At 32.6% G+C, this 21,169-nt stretch overlaps 1 protein-coding gene across 3 annotated transcripts; it reads left to right on the forward strand.

Annotated features, from left to right (window-relative positions):
* Positions 1-6,349: 6,349 nt before the first annotated feature.
* On the forward strand, positions 6,350-21,169 carry LOC128183781 (thymidine phosphorylase-like). Of its 3 annotated transcripts, XM_052852935.1 has the most exons (11): positions 6,350-6,608; positions 12,702-12,907; positions 13,143-13,371; positions 14,390-14,508; positions 15,109-15,271; positions 15,566-15,793; positions 15,880-16,020; positions 16,112-17,608; positions 17,734-17,806; positions 18,698-18,798; positions 20,129-21,169. In XM_052852935.1, exons 1-8 carry the CDS (start codon positions 6,482-6,484, stop codon positions 16,249-16,251), a joined length of 1,353 nt encoding a protein of 450 aa, XP_052708895.1. In that variant the 5' UTR covers positions 6,350-6,481; the 3' UTR covers positions 16,252-17,608; positions 17,734-17,806; positions 18,698-18,798; positions 20,129-21,169. The 3 variants fall into 3 exon arrangements, with proteins under 3 accessions (XP_052708895.1, XP_052708894.1, XP_052708896.1); XM_052852934.1 differs by having other exon boundaries at positions 16,112-17,806; XM_052852936.1 differs by lacking the exon at positions 17,734-17,806.

Below are 21,169 nucleotides of genomic sequence, written 5' to 3' on the forward strand. Positions count from 1 at the left end.
TGTTTTGTACTGTTGATAAATCCTTTTTATTACCTGGTTTATTGTCCTAGTTTTGCAAAAAAAAAAGTGTGTCAGTGCTTTAGATGATATCACATTTGGATCACTGTGTATTTTATGTTCAGTTCCTGTTTTGTACATTAATCCTTTCTTGTAACAAAAAAAAATGTTAGAAGCAGTTTGTATTGGAGAACAGGATGTTGTTTTTTCTGTTTGTTCTTTTAGTGTTTTTTTGTGTGTTATTGTTATCTTTTTATAAATGATACAACGTGACTTTCCAATCCAGTACATTGATTCAGACCTTTTTTTTGTTTCATGCTACTGGAGAACCATCCATTTAATGTATGTGATCTTTCCTCTACACTTTGTCATATATAAACAATACTGCTTCTTTTTATCCCCCGGTACAATGCTGTGATCATTTTGTTGTTGTTAACTTTGTAAATTTTGATATATTAATTATAATATTTTGTATTATGAAGTTATTTTGTAGTTACCGTAGTTCAAATAGATACAGATAAATCATGACTTTTTTGTATTTCTTTTAGCAGATTCAGAAATGTTTGAAATCAGCATTTAATTTTCGGATAAATTACATGTACCATTATAAAAGAAATTTAAATTCATATTACGTTTCTATTGAACAAAACTGATGAACTTTGACTATAAGTCAGAAAAGGTGTAAATGAAGCTGTAGTTTAAATATTGATACATGCAGTGAAGGAGTATACAAACAGTGAACTTTACTCACTGAGACTAGATGTATGTCACGTACATATACATGTACATCGCACACAGAGACTAGATGAATGTTACATGTACATTACACAAAGTGACAATAGCTTTATGTTACATGTACATTACATACAGTGATAATTGCTATAGGTTATATGTACATGACACACAGAGACAATATATGTATGTTATATGTACATTACACACAGAAACTAGCTGTATGTTACATGTACATCACACACAGAGACTAGCTGCATGTTACATGTACATTACACAAGGTGACAATAGCTGTATGTTACATGTACATTACATACAGTGATAATTGCTATAGGTTATATGTACATGACACACAGAGACAATATATGTATGTTATATGTACATTACACACAGAAACTAGCTGTATGTTACATGTACATTACACACTGAGACTAGATGTATGTTACATGTACATTACACACAGTGATAATAGCTGTATGTTACATGCACATTACACAAGGTGACAATAGCTGTATGTTACATGTACATTACATACAGTGATAATTGCTATAGGTTATATGTACATGACACACAGAGACTAGATGTATGTTACATGTACATTACACAAGGTGACAATAGCTGTATGTTACATGTACATTACATACAGTGATAATTGCTATAGGTTATATGTACATGACACACAGAGACAATATATGTATGTTATATGTACATTACACACAGAAACTAGCTGTATGTTACATGTACATTACACACTGAGACAAGCTGTATGTTACATGTACATTACACACAGTGATAATAGCTGTATGTTACATGCACATTACACAAGGTGACAATAGCTGTATGTTACATCTACATTTCATACAGTGATAATTGCTATAGGTTATATGTACATGACACACAGAGACAATATATGCATGTCACATGTACATTACACACAGAAACTAGCTGTATGTTACATGTACATTACACACTGGGACAAGCTGTATGTTACATGTACATTACACACAGTGACAATAACTATGTTACATGTACATTACACAAGGTGACAATAGATGTATGTTACATGTACATAAAACACAGATTCTAGATGTATGTTACATGTGCATTACACAGTGACTATAGTTGTATGTTACATGTACATTACACACAGTGACAATAACTGTATGTTACATGTACATGTCCACTGCATACCGAGACTAGCCGTATGTGATATGAATATTACACATTGTTACTATATATAACCGTATGTTACATGTACATTACACACTGAGATTAGCCGTATGTTACATGTACATTTCACACTAAGACAAGCTATATGTTATATGTACATTACACACAGTGATAATAGTTTTGTTACATGTACATTACACTGGCTATAGCTGTATGTTACATGTACATTGCACGCTGAGACAAGTTGTATGTTACATGTACATTACACACAGTGACAATAACTATGTTACATGTACATTTCACACAGTGACAAAACTATATGTTACATGTACATTACACACAGTGACAAGAGTTTTATGTTACATGTACATTACACAGTGACTATAGCTGTATGTTACATGTACATTACACAGTGACTATAGCTGTATGTTACATGTACATTACACACTGAGACTAGCTGTATGTTACATGTACATTACACAGTGACTTTAGATGTATGTAACATGTACATTACACACTGATACTAGCTGTATGTTACATGTGCATTACACACAGTGATAACAGTTTTATGTTACATGTACATTACACACTGAGACTAGCTGTATGTTACATGTACATTACACACAGCGATAATAGTTTAATGTTACATGTACATTACACACAGTGATACTAGTTTTATGTTTCATGTACATTGCACAGTGACTATAGTTGTATTTTACATGTACATTACACATAGTGACAATAACTGTATGTTACCTGTACATTAGCAGTGACAATAAATGTATGTTACATGTACATGTACATTACACACAGAGACTAGATGTATGGAACACAATATAAAATAAAAAATCGGTTCTCACTCGGTCTGTCTTTGCAAAATAAATTTGGCTAATTTCCCCCCCCCCCCCCTTGATCCGACGCTTATAACCATTTTGTAAGGAAACAATATTAAATGTGAAAAAAATATAAAATAAAATAATTTAAAATTTGGAACATTTTGACATTTTTGAAATATTTAGTTTCGTTTTTTGATGCTTATTTTATACCTGTTGCACTTGGAAAGCTGAAATACACTGGGATATAACACGCTCATTCTCTCTTTACAACTTTTAGAACATGCACCCATACCCTCATTTCCCTCAATCAACTTGACTTTGGGAAAAGTCACTTATTTGTTACTCTTTCATATATCGAAATATACACATAAAGTAAAACGTAAGCATGGATACTCGCATTGTTTCAAAAAACGTAGAAAAAGTTCCAAGTCTTGTTTTAAAAAAAAATTAAGCACATCGGAAAATAAATTTCCATTCTCTGTAATACAACCGGAATTCAGAGTACTATGAATTATTGAAACATACAAGAGACGTGTGGTGCGTCCAGCGAGCAAATATAAATGACGACCGACTCTGGTTGTAGGGGGAAATTTTCCCTTTGGACGTTCGTAAACGTTTGACAGAGCGTTATTCAACAAGATCCGACAAGGGCATTATTTTGGTGAAAGCAATGTGAGCTGTATTTTTTAGAATTTTAGTTTTCTGCACTAACTTGCTAGTATGATAAGTCTGCATATAACTTTAACTTTTATGATAAACAAGATATCTGTGAGCCAATGCTCACAAGTGATACCCCCGCTCTGATGTGAATATGCAAAATAAGCAAAGTCGACATTTAACAGAAAGCTGGCATCCGATTGGTACAGAAATATATCCCACAATATGGCATGCCTAAACAAATAGTGTGTAAAAATTTCAAGCATCTGCGATAAATAGCTACTGAGAAATCTTTGACGAAAATTTGTTTGAAAATTTTGGCTAAAAATAAATAAAGTACTCATTTAACAGGAAGTTGACGTCCGATTGATACAAAAATATATCCCACAATAAGGCATGCCTATACAAATACTGTGTAAAAATTTCAAGCATTTGCGATAAACAGTTGCTTAGAATTCTTTGACAAAAATTTGTTTGAAAATTTTTGCTGAAAATAAACAAAGTCGTCATTTAACAGGAAGTTGACGTCTGATTGGTACAAAAAAATATCCCACGATATGGCATGCCTATACAAATATTGTGTAAAAATTTCAAGCATCTGCGATAAATAGTTGCTGAGAAATCTGTGACGAAAATGTGTTTGAAAATTTTGGTTAAAAAATAATCAAAGTCGTCATTTAATAGGAAGTTGACGTCCGATTGGTACAAAAATATATCCCACGATATGGCACTGTGTAAAAATTTCAAGCATCTGCGATAAATAGTTGCTGAGATAAATGCGACAGAAATTTTTGTTACGGACAGACAGACACACAGACACACAAAGGTAAAACAGTATACCCCCTCTCCTTCGGAGCGGGGGTATAATAAAGTTCAAAAAAATCATCAATTGTTGTCAGAGGAAAGATTTCTCTTTTAAGGAACATATAGCAAATCAATTTTTGTACAGGACAATGGTTCAAATTTGCTCCAATTAAGGCTTCTTAACGGCCTTTTTCACAAAAAGTTGGCGAATAGAAATTTAAAAACCATGATATTTTTTGTCATTTTTGTAGAAAATATCATTTTCGTAAAAAAAAAATTCACCATGAAAATTGCAGCTCATATTGCTTTAAATGGAGCTAACCTTTTTTACAAATACGTTTTATATATATACATTTTGTTTCAATTTATACAAAACTTGAAATCCCTGTACTTGTTTTGAGCTCATTTTTTCTTAATTCTGCCAGTGTTGTATAACACAACGGCACAGTTACCGGACATGATTTCAATTTTGTAAGTGCAACGGTCACATAGATATACGATAAAAATATTTCTTTTCATGATAAGATTATTCCTGATACTGTACTGATATAATAATGAAGCTAATGAGGCATTTATAATTTTTTTCAGTCTTCAGAAGTCCACACGTGCGTGTTGCTGGGGATGGGGGTGTCAATTGATAGCGAGTATGCTATGTACCGTGACGATCGAAAAAAAATCCTTAACGATTTATTTATTATTTATTCAGAAATTTAACCTTTGGCAATACAGCCCCCCCCCCCCCCCACCACACACACACACCACACACACACACACACTCACACACACATCCTTGTCCAATCCGACAAATTATACGGAAACATGCAATAAGGAGATAAAGAAAATCAACACCGAAGAGTTATTTCCTTAAAGCAAAAATAAGCAATGCATGTCGTGAATAAAAGGAAACTGATACCAATACACACAGTACAAGCCAAAGTGTGTAACAAACTCGATGAAGAAGCCAATGACAGGGCCTGTAGCATTCAGACTTGGATAATTAGGCGAGGTCATTCTGACATGCTAGTCTACAACTGTAGAAAAACATAGGGGTTCCATACGGGGTTTCAGGTTTTTTTTTTAACGTATAAAACAATATAGGTAACAGACCTTCTATGTTCATTGGACCCCCTCATATTTTGTATAAAAATCAATTTGATCTTTAAGCAACTGCATTTTTCTAATTGTTTCAAGCAAAGAATAACAAAATTAATGGTTTGAACTATGATAATCAGGGATTGGGAAGGGGGGGGGGGGGAGGGGCTGGTCTCAGAATAGTTTCATGCCTATTTGATCCAAATGGACGGAATATGGGGTGTTAAATGATTATAAAGTTAGGGTGATGTCAGAATGGTTTAACGCAAGAGATAAAAGATGTAGTTAGATCTATCCAGGAGGTATCTTAGAACCATAGTAAACAAGTGAATAAGGGGGATATCGCTACATGAATATGGTTCATACAATTATCAAGTACGTGTATATTTATTCATCATTTTGGTACAAGTTTCTGTGGGAGGATTAAATCAGCATTAATTTAAAATGATGTTTCCAAGCGGCGTGTGCTCATGAATACCTAGATATAGTAAGAATCAACTATTTTCTTCGTATCTCAAAAAAGTTATATACCAGGCACGTAGCATGAGAGGGGGGGGGGGGGGGGGGGGCAGGTGGGGACCTTTTTGCGCAGTGAAGATTTTTCTTAAATTCACATACTAAAAATTAATTAACATGGAGTTGCCCCCCCCCCCCCACTTTTATGGGACCATGTATGTAAAAAATTGATTAGAAAATAAGGAAATAAATAGTGAAATTGAAGTTAAAGGTATACTACTCCCCCCCCCCCCCCCCCCCGATTAGGATTTTCAGAATTTTGGAAGTAATCTTTTTCCTTTTTTTGTGCTTGCCCCCCCCCCCCCCCCCCGCTTTCAAAAGCGATGCTACGTGCCTGTATACTATTTCAAAACTACTCATTACTGCATGTTTAAAGGACTTTAATTAAAAAGCTATTGCAAACAAAACACCTCAAGTTGCAAAGGAGTTGAACTAATTGTTTAACAATTGTAGTATCGAGTATTTTAATCAAGTCCTTTAATTAAACGTGGCGTTTATATATAGTTACTGTGCCACGTTTAAAAACGCTCGGAACATACGGAGTACCGGACACTATTGAGTGGCCTAGTTAGCAGTCTGAATGGCCTAGTTGACAGTCCCTTGCCGTTCCTCATCTATGTATATAATTACACGCGAGCACAGTGATTGATTCTACACGTGCATGTATACCATCAACAATGGCAGCTAGCTTTGCAATCCCTGATTTGATCGTCAAGAAAAGAAACGGACATGCCCTCACCACAGAGGAAATTAAATATTTTATCCAAGAGGTGGTGAACGGTGGAATACAACAATGTCAGCTCGGTAAGAGAGAGAGAGAGAGAGAGAGAGAGAGAGAGAGAGAGAGAGAGAGAGAGAGAGAGAGAGGGGGGCGAGCGAGATAGCTCTGTTTATTTACAGAATACAGAAGTATCTCAGAAAGGAGTTTTTCAGTGAGAGAAAGAGTGAGAGAAAAAGAGAGAGTTAATATTATGCGCTAAATCAATACGTGCTGCTGAACAGTTAGAAATCGATTTTCTACATTTACTGACCAAAGTAAACAATCATTATGAACTGTATTAGTGTCACAAATGCAGCTATAGCAATTAAAATTAAAGTGGTCAATTTTGGAAAACCATTCCAAGTTTTGTTTCATTTTCGATTTGCATAATGACTTTTATTCAGTGAACAAAGCGCAAACCTTTCGGTTTTAGCGTGTATCTGAGCCCCCAAAGGCTCCAAAGATGGAAATCGTTGTCATGTACATATATTTGTTAACGTTAACGTTAGTATTTGCATTGTAAATGTTATGTAATCAGGAAGGATGTTATTGAATTTAAATATTCCCAGAACTAGAATGACCCAGTATAGGGCGGGCCATATTGTAAATCTGAATTGTCAAATTTACACATACGTAGTAAAATAAACAAGAATCCCACGCACCTTAACGGTCACCTTAGTACCCTAAACAGGCATGTCAAGGATCTCATCATTACATATATTTAATTAATCTTCATTCTAGGGTAAAAAGAGGATCTAATTATGTTAATGACCACCCCCCCCCCCTTCCACCTGAAATCTTGCACGAAGGACTGTTAAATTTAAAATATTTGTATAAAAATCTTTGAGATATAAATCAGAGTGCATACTCGGAAATTGAAAAAGGTGCAGGATGTCTAATGATAGGAATTAATTTCCCCCCAAAATTGTTCACTGTCAGGATTCATTTAATTTTTACATGTATATGTTCGTTGCTATAGAAACTGTTTAGTAGTGCTAATATACAACTTGCAAACAAGGGTAATAAGGGCAACTATGAGTCAAAAGTTGACATGTATCTTATTTCTGAGATAAAATTAAACAAAATTAAACAAATCGATTAAAGAAAACTGGGTAGTAACAAGTTTCATTTAAAAAAAAAGATATCTTCTTAATTTGTTGTAGAAGAGAAGAAAAAAAAAGATGTTTCTTTGATGCCCATCATAATAAGATTAATGATCTAAGTGAATGCGAAAACTAAAGATTACTTTTTGTATCTTTTTAACGAATATTTTAAGTAAGTTTGGTAGAGGTTCGGCATTGGAGCCTTGATTAATGATTGTCCCACAGATCTCTTTGTTTTGTATTTTAATGCTCTGTTTTGACTGTATTCGTTCATTTCATTTATTTACTCTGACAAGTAAGTACCTGTGGTGAATACATATATAGGTTTATCTCAGCATTCAGCGATAGCATACATGCCTTTCCATACCAACCAGTTATCGCTGCCATTCAGATATATACCATTTTGTAAAGGGAACAGATTCTGAAAGGGCTTGATAATCTGCTTGACGCATTTCAGACTTTTTGAAAAAAGCCTTTGGCAAATCAGAATAAGACCTCAAAGATTAGGACACTAGCACCAAACATGCTTTAAAAAAAATCGTGACTCTACTTGCAATGTCTGCTATTTTTATCTTAGAAATTCGTTCTCGTCTTCCTTTGCTTTAAAAACATTTTAAATACATGTAATGAAGATGAAACTTTTAAAAAGAAATGCCATGCTAGCCTAGCCTCCCGACCCTCCCCCCCCCCCCCCCCCCCCACCGAGCGCGTTAAAAGCGTTATAACGATAATATGGTTTTGATAATTTTAAATTCCATGAGCAATGGGAGAAGTTTTTGTGAAAGATGCTATAAAAAGACGTTTTAGTAGCTGTAACGTTCTGAACTATGCCTAGCCTATAATTAATCTGGTACATGAAATATTTTCCATGGTTTTTAACTTTTTAGAACTAATACTAAAGCTCATCCATTTATTGAGTCGCTATGAATAAAGCGAATGAGCCCCTCTTGTGTAACTACATCACCTAGCTTTTTAAGGAAATATTTATCTGTTAAGGTATCCGATGATTATTGCTATGTGTATGAGAAAATATATCAACTATAGTACTGTAATAAAATATACATACTAATTTTATAATTATGATAAAGTCTACTTTAAGAAAAACCCATGTATACTTTAAATTCAGAACAAATATCAGACATCGTACGGTCAAGGGCACCCAACCAACAGCGAATTTGTAAAGATTGTAGGTTCACTGTCAGCGCTTGATTTATGAACTCAGGTCAAGAAACAAAAATAATAATGAAAGTCATTTTTAGGGTCTCGGTGAACTAAATGTAGGTCATGGTTCGTATTTCACAACCAGGCCCATCCCTCTCAAAATATTTTTTTACTCCAATTACTCCCAAGAAAAAACAATAATATTAAAGGATGTGCACAGTTAGTCGTTGTGGTAATAGCAATTATTTGTATTGTATGACCAACATCAGACACCGATATCCATTCTTGTAATTTTTTTAGGCACCAGAAGTGGAATGAATAGAAATCAGTGTAATGTATGTATGTAATGGAGAAGTATCGGCAATGAATACTCTCTTAGAAGCCTTCATTTATGTTATTCTATTATTTTCTAGAATGTTTTAATTCATTTTTCTAATAAATAACATCTGCACAATTGCAGTGTATATGTTCGAAAACATATGAAAAGATTTATTACACTGACAGACTGGTATGCTATATACTATATACATGTAGTTGTTTTAGCGGAAATGTAATTTTGGCTTACTTTTGGAATTTTTATGAAAATTAGCCAAAATTAGGATCACCAAATTCTACTACTTCTGCATAGATTTTGTTGTCGATATGCATGTAGATAACTGGTTTGCTTGTTTTCTATCCAGTTTTCCAATTTTTGAAAGTTGGTGAGCATGATCAGATTAAAGGCTGACAACTTTTAGTTGGATACAATGCTACATATAAAACTCATTATCAATACACTGAATGGGCAAAACTTATGTTAGTCTAAAAGATAAATTACATAAAAAGAAGGTAGTTGTTTAATCTTCATTTTAGTATTCCTACTTCAGGTGTTTGATTAACCCCAGTATTTTTTTTTTTATTTCCAGAGAGAGAGAGAGAGAGAGAGAGAGAGAGAGAGAGAGAGAGAGAGAGAGAGAGAGAGAGAGAGAAGGAAAATTCAAGTAAAAATTGGATTCCAGATGTTCCAATGAGTATCAAAAATCTCCTTTTCACCATTTTTGTAAGAAATAAATTTCTGTGTTTCATAGAAACCCCAGTATTTAATTAGCGTGTGATCTTTTAAGGAGACAAGTGAAGACAAGTGAAATGATAAAAGCTGTAACGAATCTAACGATATTAACATAGTAGATCTTTATGACTATTTTAAAACTGTTAACGCGAACGAACATGATTTAGATATTGAATTAGACTATTCTTCCTTCAATGATAGATGCGAAAATACATTTTGTAACTCTTTGCTCAATGACCCAGTTACCGCGGCCGAAATTCTTGAGGTTGTTAAAACTATTAAAAATAACAAATCGCCGGGAACAGATACTGTTGTTAATGAATATATTAAGTCATCCATTAATATCATGATACCATTATATGTTAAACTTTTTAATTTTGTGTTTGATACTGGTATTATTCCGGAAGCCTGGTTGGTCGGGAACATAAAACCAATATATAAGAAAAAGGGTAGTTATGCTGACCCACAAAATTACCGTCCGATTACTCTTTTGAGCTGTCTAGGAAAGGTTTTTACTTCTGTATTGTGTAGAAGGTTAACTACTTTTGCTGATAATGTTAATCTTATCAGGGAAAATCAGAGTGGTTTTAGAGAAAATTATTCTACAATTGACAATATGTTTGTTCTTTACTCCCTGATTGCTGCATTCGATAAAGTGTGGAGAATAGGATTATGGAAAAAACTCATTGAATATCAAATTAAAGGGAAATGTTTAAGGGTTGTTGTCAATATGTATAATGGCTGTAGATCAAGAATATTCTATAATAATGATTTTTCCGAATATTTCCCTTGTCAAAATGGTGTACGTCAGGGAGAAAACTTATCTCCGTTTCTTTTTGCATTATATCTTAATGATCTTGAAGATTTTTTATCACATGAAAATGTCATAGGACTAAAAAGCCTGTCTGAAGAAATTGAACAAAATTTAAATTGTTATCTAAGAATTATGATTATGTTGTATGCAGACGACACTGTGCTGATGTCCGAAACCGAAGATGATCTACAATATCAGCTTCATTGTTTTCAAATGTACTGTGAAAAATGGAAATTACAAGTGAATGTTGAGAAAACTAAAATTATTATTTTTGGTAAAGGTAGACATACCTCAAATGTATCATTTCTATACAATGGTAACGAAATAGAAATCGTCAAGGAATTTAAATATTTAGGAGTTATATTTTCAAGAACAGGCTCTTTCTACAGTACTAGGAAATATGTAGTGACGAGAGCTACCAGAGCTATGTACGCAATAATTAAAAAGTCAAGAGAATTAAATCTATCGATTGATTGTCAACTTGATATGTTCGACAAAATGGTTGTTCCAATTTTACTGAATGGTTCTGAATTGTGGGGTTTTGAAAATTTATGTATCATTGAAAAATTGCATCTTAAATTTTGTAAACTTGTACTTAGTCTTAAGACGTCCACACCAAATTTTATGATCTACGGTGAACTTGCTAGATATCCATTGTGTGTGAAAGTAAAAATTAGAATGTTGAATTTTTGGATAAGATTGTTGAAAGGTAAAGAATCAAAATTGTCATATATATTGTATAATTTTTTACATAGCCTAACACAAATCAACAATTATAATTTCAAATGGGTTGAATGTATACAGAATATTTTACATGAATGTGGTCTAAGCTATGTCTGGTTGACGCATAATGTAGAAAATGAAAAATGGATTTTAAATGTTGCTAAGCAAACTTTGATTGACCAATTTCAACAAAAATGGGTATCTGATTGTAACGCATCTAGTAAAGGATTGATCTATAACTTGTTTACCAATAACACTTTTGTACCTAGAAATTACATAAACTCTGGTGCTTATATGAATAACATTACTACATTAGTTAGATTTAGAACAAGCAACCATAAACTGCCAATTGAGACAGGCAGATGGAACAATGTACCTAGAAATCAACGATTTTGTAATTTATGTAAAAATAACATTGGCGACGAATATCACTATATCATGATATGTCCAGAATTGAAAGAATATAGAAAAGCTTATTTACCATCAATGTATTTTAGACGACCAAATGCTTTCAAATTTTTTGAATTATTTTCATGTAATAAATTAGCTGTTATTAATAACTTATGTAAATTTATCAATATTATTAATAAGAGAGTCAACTCTCCAGGTTGATGTGTACAGTATACACTCTTGCTTTTTGTTTAATATTGTATGTATTGTATATTTTCTCTATGTTTTTTTTATACAATATGAGAATAAATAAAATGAAAAAATGTATTTAATTATCGACACAGGTGCAGTGATTTGGCTAATTTATGGGTCCTTTGCCAACAATGATTTCTAAATTGATAAAAATCTTTATGAGGTATATTATTTTACAAAAATATATATTTCCATTTTATTTGTTTTCTGAGAAAAACTTAATTTTTTGTTGTCAAAGTCGGACGTAATTTTTTTTCGACTTAGAAATTTTGCTTACTTCAGAACTCTTTAAAAAAGTGACAATAATTTTTTTTAGAAGAAAAATAAACTTATCAACATTATTAATGGCAAAATAGACAGGCCTACGTCACATTGCTGTTTGACACAACTACCAAAAGTCCAAGCTCTTGTTAAAATGGTTCTAATACATGTGACTCTCTACAAATCTCATGATACTTGTCTTAATAAGTAGTGTTTTCTTAAAAAAATCTCTGATTGCAATTGTTGGAATCTGTTACAAATATCCTGCATACAACCCTTCAATCTGTTTATAACGTATCTCGTTCTCATGAAAATCAAAATACTTATAATACGTACATGTAATGAATACTTTTGCGACAGATTCAGTAGTATATGTATTTTTCAGGTGCTATGCTGATGGCAATGTACTTGAAAGGTCTGACAGACGAGGAGATTGTGTGTTTGACCAGGGAAATGATGAATTCAGGTGACGTGCTGGGACCCTGGCCGAAAGAATGGAAGGGCAAGGTCGTGGATAAACACAGCACAGGGGGCGTGGGAGACAAAGTCAGCCTCATCCTAGCACCTGCTCTGGCAGCTTGTGGAATGAAAGTGAGGTCTTTGAGTATTTGCGACTGTTTTATGAACAATAAATAATGATTATTTAATAAATTATGACTGATTTATGGCATGATCAAAACTATAATTATATTAATTGATTAAGTAATTCTTTCCAAAGTTAAAATGCCATCATCATGATCATAATGTTCAATGTAATAATTTGTATTGCAAATGGCGGATGTGTTGACTTTAACGATCGGGTCAGTTATCGAAGACTTGTTTATAGGTTCCCATGGTTTCGGGACGGGGCCTCGGCCATACCGGAGGGACCCTAGACAAACTAGAATCCATTCCTGGATTTACAGTCTCTGTGTCTAATGAAAAGATGGAGGAAATACTGCAGGAGGTCGGCTGTTGCATTGTGGGACAGACGAAACAGTTAGTTCCGGCTGACAAAGAAATGTACAGAGTTCGTGACGTCACTGGGACAGTTGACAACCTTGGTCTTATAGCAGGTATTGGTTTTTTTACTTGTCAGATACGAGTTCTGTCTACTCTATAGTTGTTACAAGGTAGTACGAAACACCCCTGAAATTATTTATTTGAGATATATAATCTTAAATACACAAAATAATGACCTAATATTATGTAAAAAAATAATTTCAATCCATTATCTTAAGAAAAAAATATAAATCATACCATCAATTACTCAAGGCCGAAAAAAATTGAGGTACAACGTATTTTCATAATTTTGAAACATACATTTGGATGGTGTTCATATGATTTTTGTGCAATTTAGCCTCATATCATTTAAAAATGCATAACCTGTGTACTTTTCAAAGTAAAAACCTGAAATTTGGACACAACCACCACCAATGTTGAGGCTTTATGTCCAACAAATTTCAAGGTCATTTCAATAGGTCAAAGGTCAAATATGATGACGTCATCTTGGACTTTTATCAATTGTTACCCCGTCAAATATACTTAAACCTTAATTAATCTAAACCAATGGTTAATTTTTCCTTAATTTGATACATGTTTTTACAGGGTCATGAAAATCACACTGTTGAACTGAATTATGCATTTTCTTTTTAGATACCGTTAAGTGCTGCAAATGTTCGTCTTAAAAGAGAATTCACAAGCGCTAGTTTTACATTTTATCGTATCAGAAATTATTTTAAACTACCAGTTAGAATTTATTTCAGTATCTTTAAGCAACAAGAAGGTCTCCTGTATAAATAGCAGCACAAACATTTGTAATATCTTGAAAGATAACTTAATGGCATAGGAAATTATAACAATGACTATTTCATTTTATACTCCACTGAAAGGAGATTCAAATGGTCTGTTTTGGGCGATGTGGGCAAAATTGTGAGGTCGGATTTTTTTTCTTCAAATTTTACAGATTTAAATATATATTTAATTTTAAAGAACAAAAAATAAACATTTAAGAAAAATTGAATGATAAGAAAGATTTAGCTTATCTGTTTTGTACTACCTTAAATAAAATATGTTATACCCATATCATTGTAGGTTCCATTATCTCCAAAAAAGTTGCAGAGCAGCTGGACGCTCTTGTTTTGGACGTTAAATTTGGTGTAGGAGCTTTTATTCAAGACAAGGATCAATCAAGAGTGTTGGCGCAAAAAATGGTAAAGATAAACACAAATAACCGAACACCATCTTCATCTAAATAATTTGCAAACGTTTTCTTCTTAATTTATTCCCTGTAATCTTTGTTAGTTCTGATTAGAGTGACCATTTTGTAAGGATTTGTCGGTTTTGTTTAGTTGCTAAGAAAAAAGTTCACGTCCGATTGCAGCTACGTACATCTCATGTGTTGTTAAATATCATTGTTTGTTTACCTGCAAGTGAGATACCCTGTCATATGTTGGTAGACGTGATAGAAATAGTTTATACTCAATAGTATCAGAGAGTCTAAACAAACGTCCCACCTTAGATAGGCAACTCAAATCCAAACGCAAAAATCACTACTATTTATTTAGAGTTTTTAAATATCTCACATTAAAAATAGCATTCAATTTTGAACGCATGAAATATTTGCAAAAGTACACAAATATTATGTTTTGATGAAATCCGTGTAACGTCAAATGATAGTAGTTTTTTTTTAAAAAAAGTGGGTGATGATCAATCCTGTGTAAATGAACGCTGAGTGCTTTTAGTTTACTTTTTTCGATGAAAACAGTAAGAATACATATGGAAAATAAAAATGAATTGTTGTGCATATTTAGGTGACCATTGGAAAAGGTCTCGGTGTAAAAACATCAGCCCTGTTGACGGATATGAACAACCCGATAGGCAAAAAGATCGGGAATGCCCTGGAAGTGGCGGAGTCCATTGATTGTCTCCATGGAAACGGACCACGTGATCTTGAGGATCTGGTCCTTAAATTGGGTAATAAGACTGATGTTTCTTTACTTATATATTTGATCTATACGAAATAATTTTCAAAATATCACTAAGGCAAATAAGTCAAAAATGCAAAAGACATGAATGATCAAAATAAAGATTTAAAAAATAAACCCTATACACAACAATTCTGCTTTATGTGGGGGCAAAATAATACAGACAAGTTTTAGTCTTTCTCAGTCATCTTTTTATTTTGGAAAATGAAAAAATGTTAAAGGTGATGGCCTTTCTGATATAATTTATCTTAACGTTTATGTCGTTTTATTATGAAATGTCAAGGTGGACAGCTGTTGTTCCTCAGCGGTAATGCCCCGTCAGCCGAGGCAGGCGAGGTGAAACTCAAGGAAACACTAAACAACGGATCAGCGGCCAAAAAGTTTGAGGACATGATCATCGCACAAGGAGCTGACCCCGAGAAAGCCAAAGTATTGTGTGATAAGAATGCTGACGTATGGAGTGTGCTCCCAAAAGCAAAGTTCATGACCCCGGTCAAAAGCCAAAAGACAGGTTGGGTTTTTCTAGTGTCACTGAAACATTTAAAAAGTTTGGTATTAATCTTTATACAGTCATTAAAATTGATATTTTTTCATTAGGTTTCGTCACTGCTATACAATCACGCGCATGCGCCGAGTGTTCATTAAAACTGGGAGCTGGTCGTCAAGCATTTACAGATCCGATTAATTATGCAGTTGGGCTAGAAGTTTGTGTTGATATTGGAGATGAAATCAAGGAAGGTATGTATTAAATGAACATGGGTTTGTGGATTCATTATATTTCTAAAAATCAAAGCAATTATAAAATTAAGTCTGATTATGATTTTGAAAGGTGACCCTTGGATCAAAGTTCACCATGATTGTGACGTCATTCCTGATGTTATAAAAAGCAAATTGATGGAATCCATTGACATACAACCCACTAGACCAAACAATATCTTGTCCACCAGGGTGTCCGAAGTCATTTCCTAGGATAAGTATGCCATATGAGGAAAATATGGCACAGTTTTGTTCATTAGTATGGTGCAAAATATTTGAAAGAAAAGTAAAACCTCATAGGCAGCACTAATTTTTTAACAAAAATTCAACTTGTATTTTCTTGCATTTATCCAAATACCAAAAATATAAATGTTTATTTTTTCGGGTTGGAATTTGTAAAAATTGTTCTTTTTATATATAACAGATACATTGTTTAAACGCAATTCAACACTTATGTAGTTTTGTCATCAGATTTAAAAGAAAAATACACAAAGTTTTTAAGGAGTCCTCCTGTTCACTGTTATTTTAATAACACTTGTGTTTTTAAATTCATTTGTTTTTTGAAATATTTTGATCGTATTATGTTAATTAATACACTATTTTTCATCAACAACGTAAGTGTTGTTTTATAAAGTTTGTCTTATTCAGTAAACGATTGTCATCTCAACGCAAACATATCAATTGTTATGGAGTGATATCATTTGTTTTTGTTGTATTAGTTCCAATAATACTAGTGATTAGTTAAGCTAGGAACGTGTTCATGATGAGATACAGCTTATCTTTTTAATTCAGGGAAGTGTTGTTTATTAAATCAATAGTGTTTTTGATTACTCTACATTGTATCTTTAGTGTTCAAATTGAAAAGTCTAGTCACCTAGGGTGAATCCATTGCATATCAATTAAATATTTACTATAAATTGATATCAATGCCTTAATTTGTTCAGCTCAAATTTTAATTGAACTAGTACAATTGTTATACGCTTAAATCACCAAAGTTTGGTGAATGAAATAACCATATTGTTATTTAGAAATATTGTCCATTCACTGTGAGTTGCTGTTGCATTTTGTCCAGAACTGAATTTATTTAGTCTATCTTTTATTTAGTGTATTACTTATATCTGTTTATCATAAAATTGTTAAGTACCGTGTTCAAAATAAAACGCCGGTATGAAAAAACGATATGCCATTTTATACTAAAGTAAAGAAATGGGTAGTTTGTTTTTTTTTGTTTTCAACGTTATTGCCATTAATTCTGTTAACTTTTCAAATTGCTATTTTTTTCCATTGAACAATATTGATAATTCCAAACCATATTTTGTATAAACCATCCTTGATAAAGAAGTTTAAATTTGTTTGATTGAAGGCCTAAAGTCCTATTCTAGAGAAGGAATTAAAATAGTTATCCATGTCACACCTCACAGCCTTATTAGCATAATCGGAACCTTTCTGGTTTTTATATTCACGAAAGAATGAAAAAACCCGAGAAAGTCAAAACTTCGTATATCTCGGGATTTTAACGTGACCAGTCTCATACTTCGTGAAAATCGAGAGAGGAGTTTAAATGGAAAAAGTAAGTAAAAGTTTTTGTTTCTTATATTGGCAAGCTTTTAAATTATTTAAAGTTGCAGAACAATTTTTTATTAATGTGAAGTCGAAGTTTGGGTGATTAGCCTTATCTCGTTAAATTTTGTTCAGCATGAAACAGTCTGAACAGCAATCCTCGATTTTGTCAACAATCTAAAACGTGCTAAGGAGTAGTCATTCGTCGGTAAGAACATACTTACTTACATTGTTAAACTACTCAAAAACTCTTTTAAAAGCCTACAATGCATTAAGTCTAGTACACATGTTACAAAAATGTCGATAATTATAAATTAATGGTCGTTGTGAAATGTGACTTGAAAGACATGTTGTAGTATGAAATGTGTATGCAGGTGTATTATAGTCAGTTTTTACACATATTGTTACGTAGCATACGTAAAAAAAATATTGTATGTTTTTCCTAGAATATTGAGTTTGTGTCATGCTTTCAGTCATTTCCATACAGAATTTCCTCGACACGTACACTGTACATGTGGTTTTGATATCTGTATCTCATTCAAACTGTTAACTTTATGTCTTATTTATCTATTAACGATGAGAGTGTTTATGAATCAAGGGTCTGAATTTCTTATGCAATTATAACATTATACGATTGAGAGAGAGAGAGAGAGAGAGAATGAGAGAGAGACTCAGAGAGAGAGAGAGAGAGAGAGAGTATGAGAGAGAGATAGACTCAGAGAGAGAGAGAGAGTAATTACAGTGTACATGTAATTGTTATTGATTGCCTTGCTTCCATGAACCATATATATATTATATATATTTCAATAATGCCACATTGCACTAGAAATATTGCTGACATTTTAGATGTTAAGAGAGAGAGAGAGAGAGAGAGAGAGAGAGAGAGAGAGAGAAGCCATAACAAATTTTATAGTTATATGTCATTTCCCACTTAATGAGTTGTTATAGCTGTTATCATGGTAATGTTTTGACCATGTCTCAGATACTGCATGTGCCCATAAAAAAGTGTAATCTAGGACACTGCACCCTTTTGTTTTGATAATGACAGCATTTAGCTTTGTAATGAGAGCTAGTGTATCTTTTTTCTTCTAATCTACAGATTAACCTGCGGCTTCCAGATGATCTGAAGATCGGGAATATAGAAAATATTGTCAATTTGATATTGCTAATGACCCAGTCAAGTCTGCTGAAGCCCAGAAGGTACTTCTTTGTCATGTAATAAACTTACAACTTGTTTTCCATATGTAGATATATTTGGTTTAAGCTGATTGAAAGCCAAGCAAAGTCATCTAAATAGCTACAATGTCTTGTGTAAAAGGGAAAGGTTTATATGGGCATCTTGTTGCAAATCTGCTTGATTATCTGTATTTTAAGGGGTGGGAACCTCTGAAAGGAATACCAGGAGTTTGAAAATATTATAAACTTTAAGAGATGTGTTTTACACTCTCTGAGAAAATGGGATTTGCAGAAATCCCATGAATTTCTTATGCTGGAATTATGTTTTTCAGATTAGTTTTTGTTATTGACACAATCATATTTTGGTGTACATAGAATGTTGATAGTTGAAACTCATACAGACAATCATATGTTACATAAGTGTTACATAAGTGTTTATGACTTTGATCTTTGTTCAATATATTTAATATCTTTCTGTCCACTGGATATATAAATATCTTTGAAGTTACACCATTGAAGTTACACATTCATTACATTTATCATGTGTGTGCAGAATTGACTGAGCCAGGTTTCCTGATGTTGTCATATAAGTGATACATTGTACTGCTTTAAAAAGTATATATCACTTGCGACTTACTGGTATATTAGTACATATTTCATTTGTAAAATCATTTGACAAATTTAAAGTGTTTTGTAGTACTGAAATGTTTTTATGGCTTTTAAAATTACTGAAAGTACATGCACATGATGCAACTATCTTTTGACGCTGTATATATAGCAAAAAGAAACTGTCAGCTGGGTTTAAAGTTAGTGGCAAAATTATGTAATACATGTATGTACAATATTATATAAATAGTGCCTGTTTGGGAGGGTAACAGTTGAAATCGACACCCCGAGAAAACCATTGTCAACTGACGCGAAGCGGAAGTTGACTATGGTTTTTGAGGGGTGTCAATTTCAACTGTTATCCTCCCAAACAGGCACTATTTATTTTGTTATACTGAATGTCTTAATTTTTAAGAAAATTTTACCGCGCTTTTATATAGGAATAACGTAAATTCTACAGCGAACCGTACGCGCATGATTTTTGCGCATGTAACAATTTGTAATGTTACCCGTTGCTAAGTGCGTTGCTAACGCTGAGAGTAATAGAACGGATTATGAACTGCGTCTTAACCAATCAGATTTCAGTATTTAACATGAAAGTATAACAATAGAAAAGATTACATTGTTAGTAATTGCACATTCCATAAATAACGTCATTGAATATATACATGTAAGTATTTGATGAGTGCACAATGTTTGCAAAAATTACATGTAATTTTCTTAACACTTTATGTTTATTCTATTTTAGTTTCCAGACCATGACATTAATAAATACTTCTTCAATGGAATGCATGAGGATTAGAATGGAACCTTATTCTGCCTTTTTATGGAGCCAACCACAGAGGAATTTGTTCTATACACATCATTTATAACATTCTTATTTATGTTGCATAACTTTAAATGTTACTGGATGAATTGTGGTCACATGATGAATACCAGCAAACTTTTTATCGAGTGCACTTAATTTGTATTTTTCCTACCCATCCATCTAACATATGTTTTTATATAACATATTCATAATTATACATGTAACATTTTTGGAAACAGCTATTTTTTTAGCCTTTCTATTTTATACAATTTTTTTGTAAAGGGACTTGGACACGATTTTAGATCAAAATTTTGTTTTCAGTTTCTTTATGCATAAAATGATTTACTTGCACATTTTGAATAATTGACCATAATTTGAATGTTAGAAGTCAAGTTATAAGAGAGATACAGGGGTAAGAATTTATTGTTATGTAAACAAAGCTCGAGTCTTATGTTTGTTTACAAATAATATAAAGTATGAAATTACCATACTGATTCGATGTGATCATAAATGATATTAAATGATATTATTAATAGAAAAAAGCAACATTTGAATGAAACTTACACCAATAAAACGCATATGTAAATAATAACAAGACTCGCGCTTTGTTTTTAAAACAAAGAATATTTAATTCATTATCTTTCATTTAACTCAGTATTTGACTTTCAAAATTAGTATTATGATTTTTTAAGAATGATATATGAAATTTGATTAATTTATTTTTCATTTTAAGAAAATTCATTTTAAAAAAGATCTCTTACAACCTGTGTATTTTTTTTTTCAGTTTACAAAACAGTGTATTAATTAAATGTAGTTGTGTAGATTTATACATGTACCTACAAGCAATATACATTTAATATTCACCAGGTACATGTACCAGCCTACTTTATTTGATAAATAAATGTACTTCTTTCATGCCTTTTTCATGCCTTTTACTCATTGCCATATGTATTATTTGTAATTAAAATACTTTGAAAACTT

This window comes from Crassostrea angulata, chromosome 5, assembly GCF_025612915.1.
Source record: "Crassostrea angulata isolate pt1a10 chromosome 5, ASM2561291v2, whole genome shotgun sequence".
Classification (NCBI taxonomy): domain Eukaryota; kingdom Metazoa; phylum Mollusca; class Bivalvia; order Ostreida; family Ostreidae; genus Magallana; species Magallana angulata.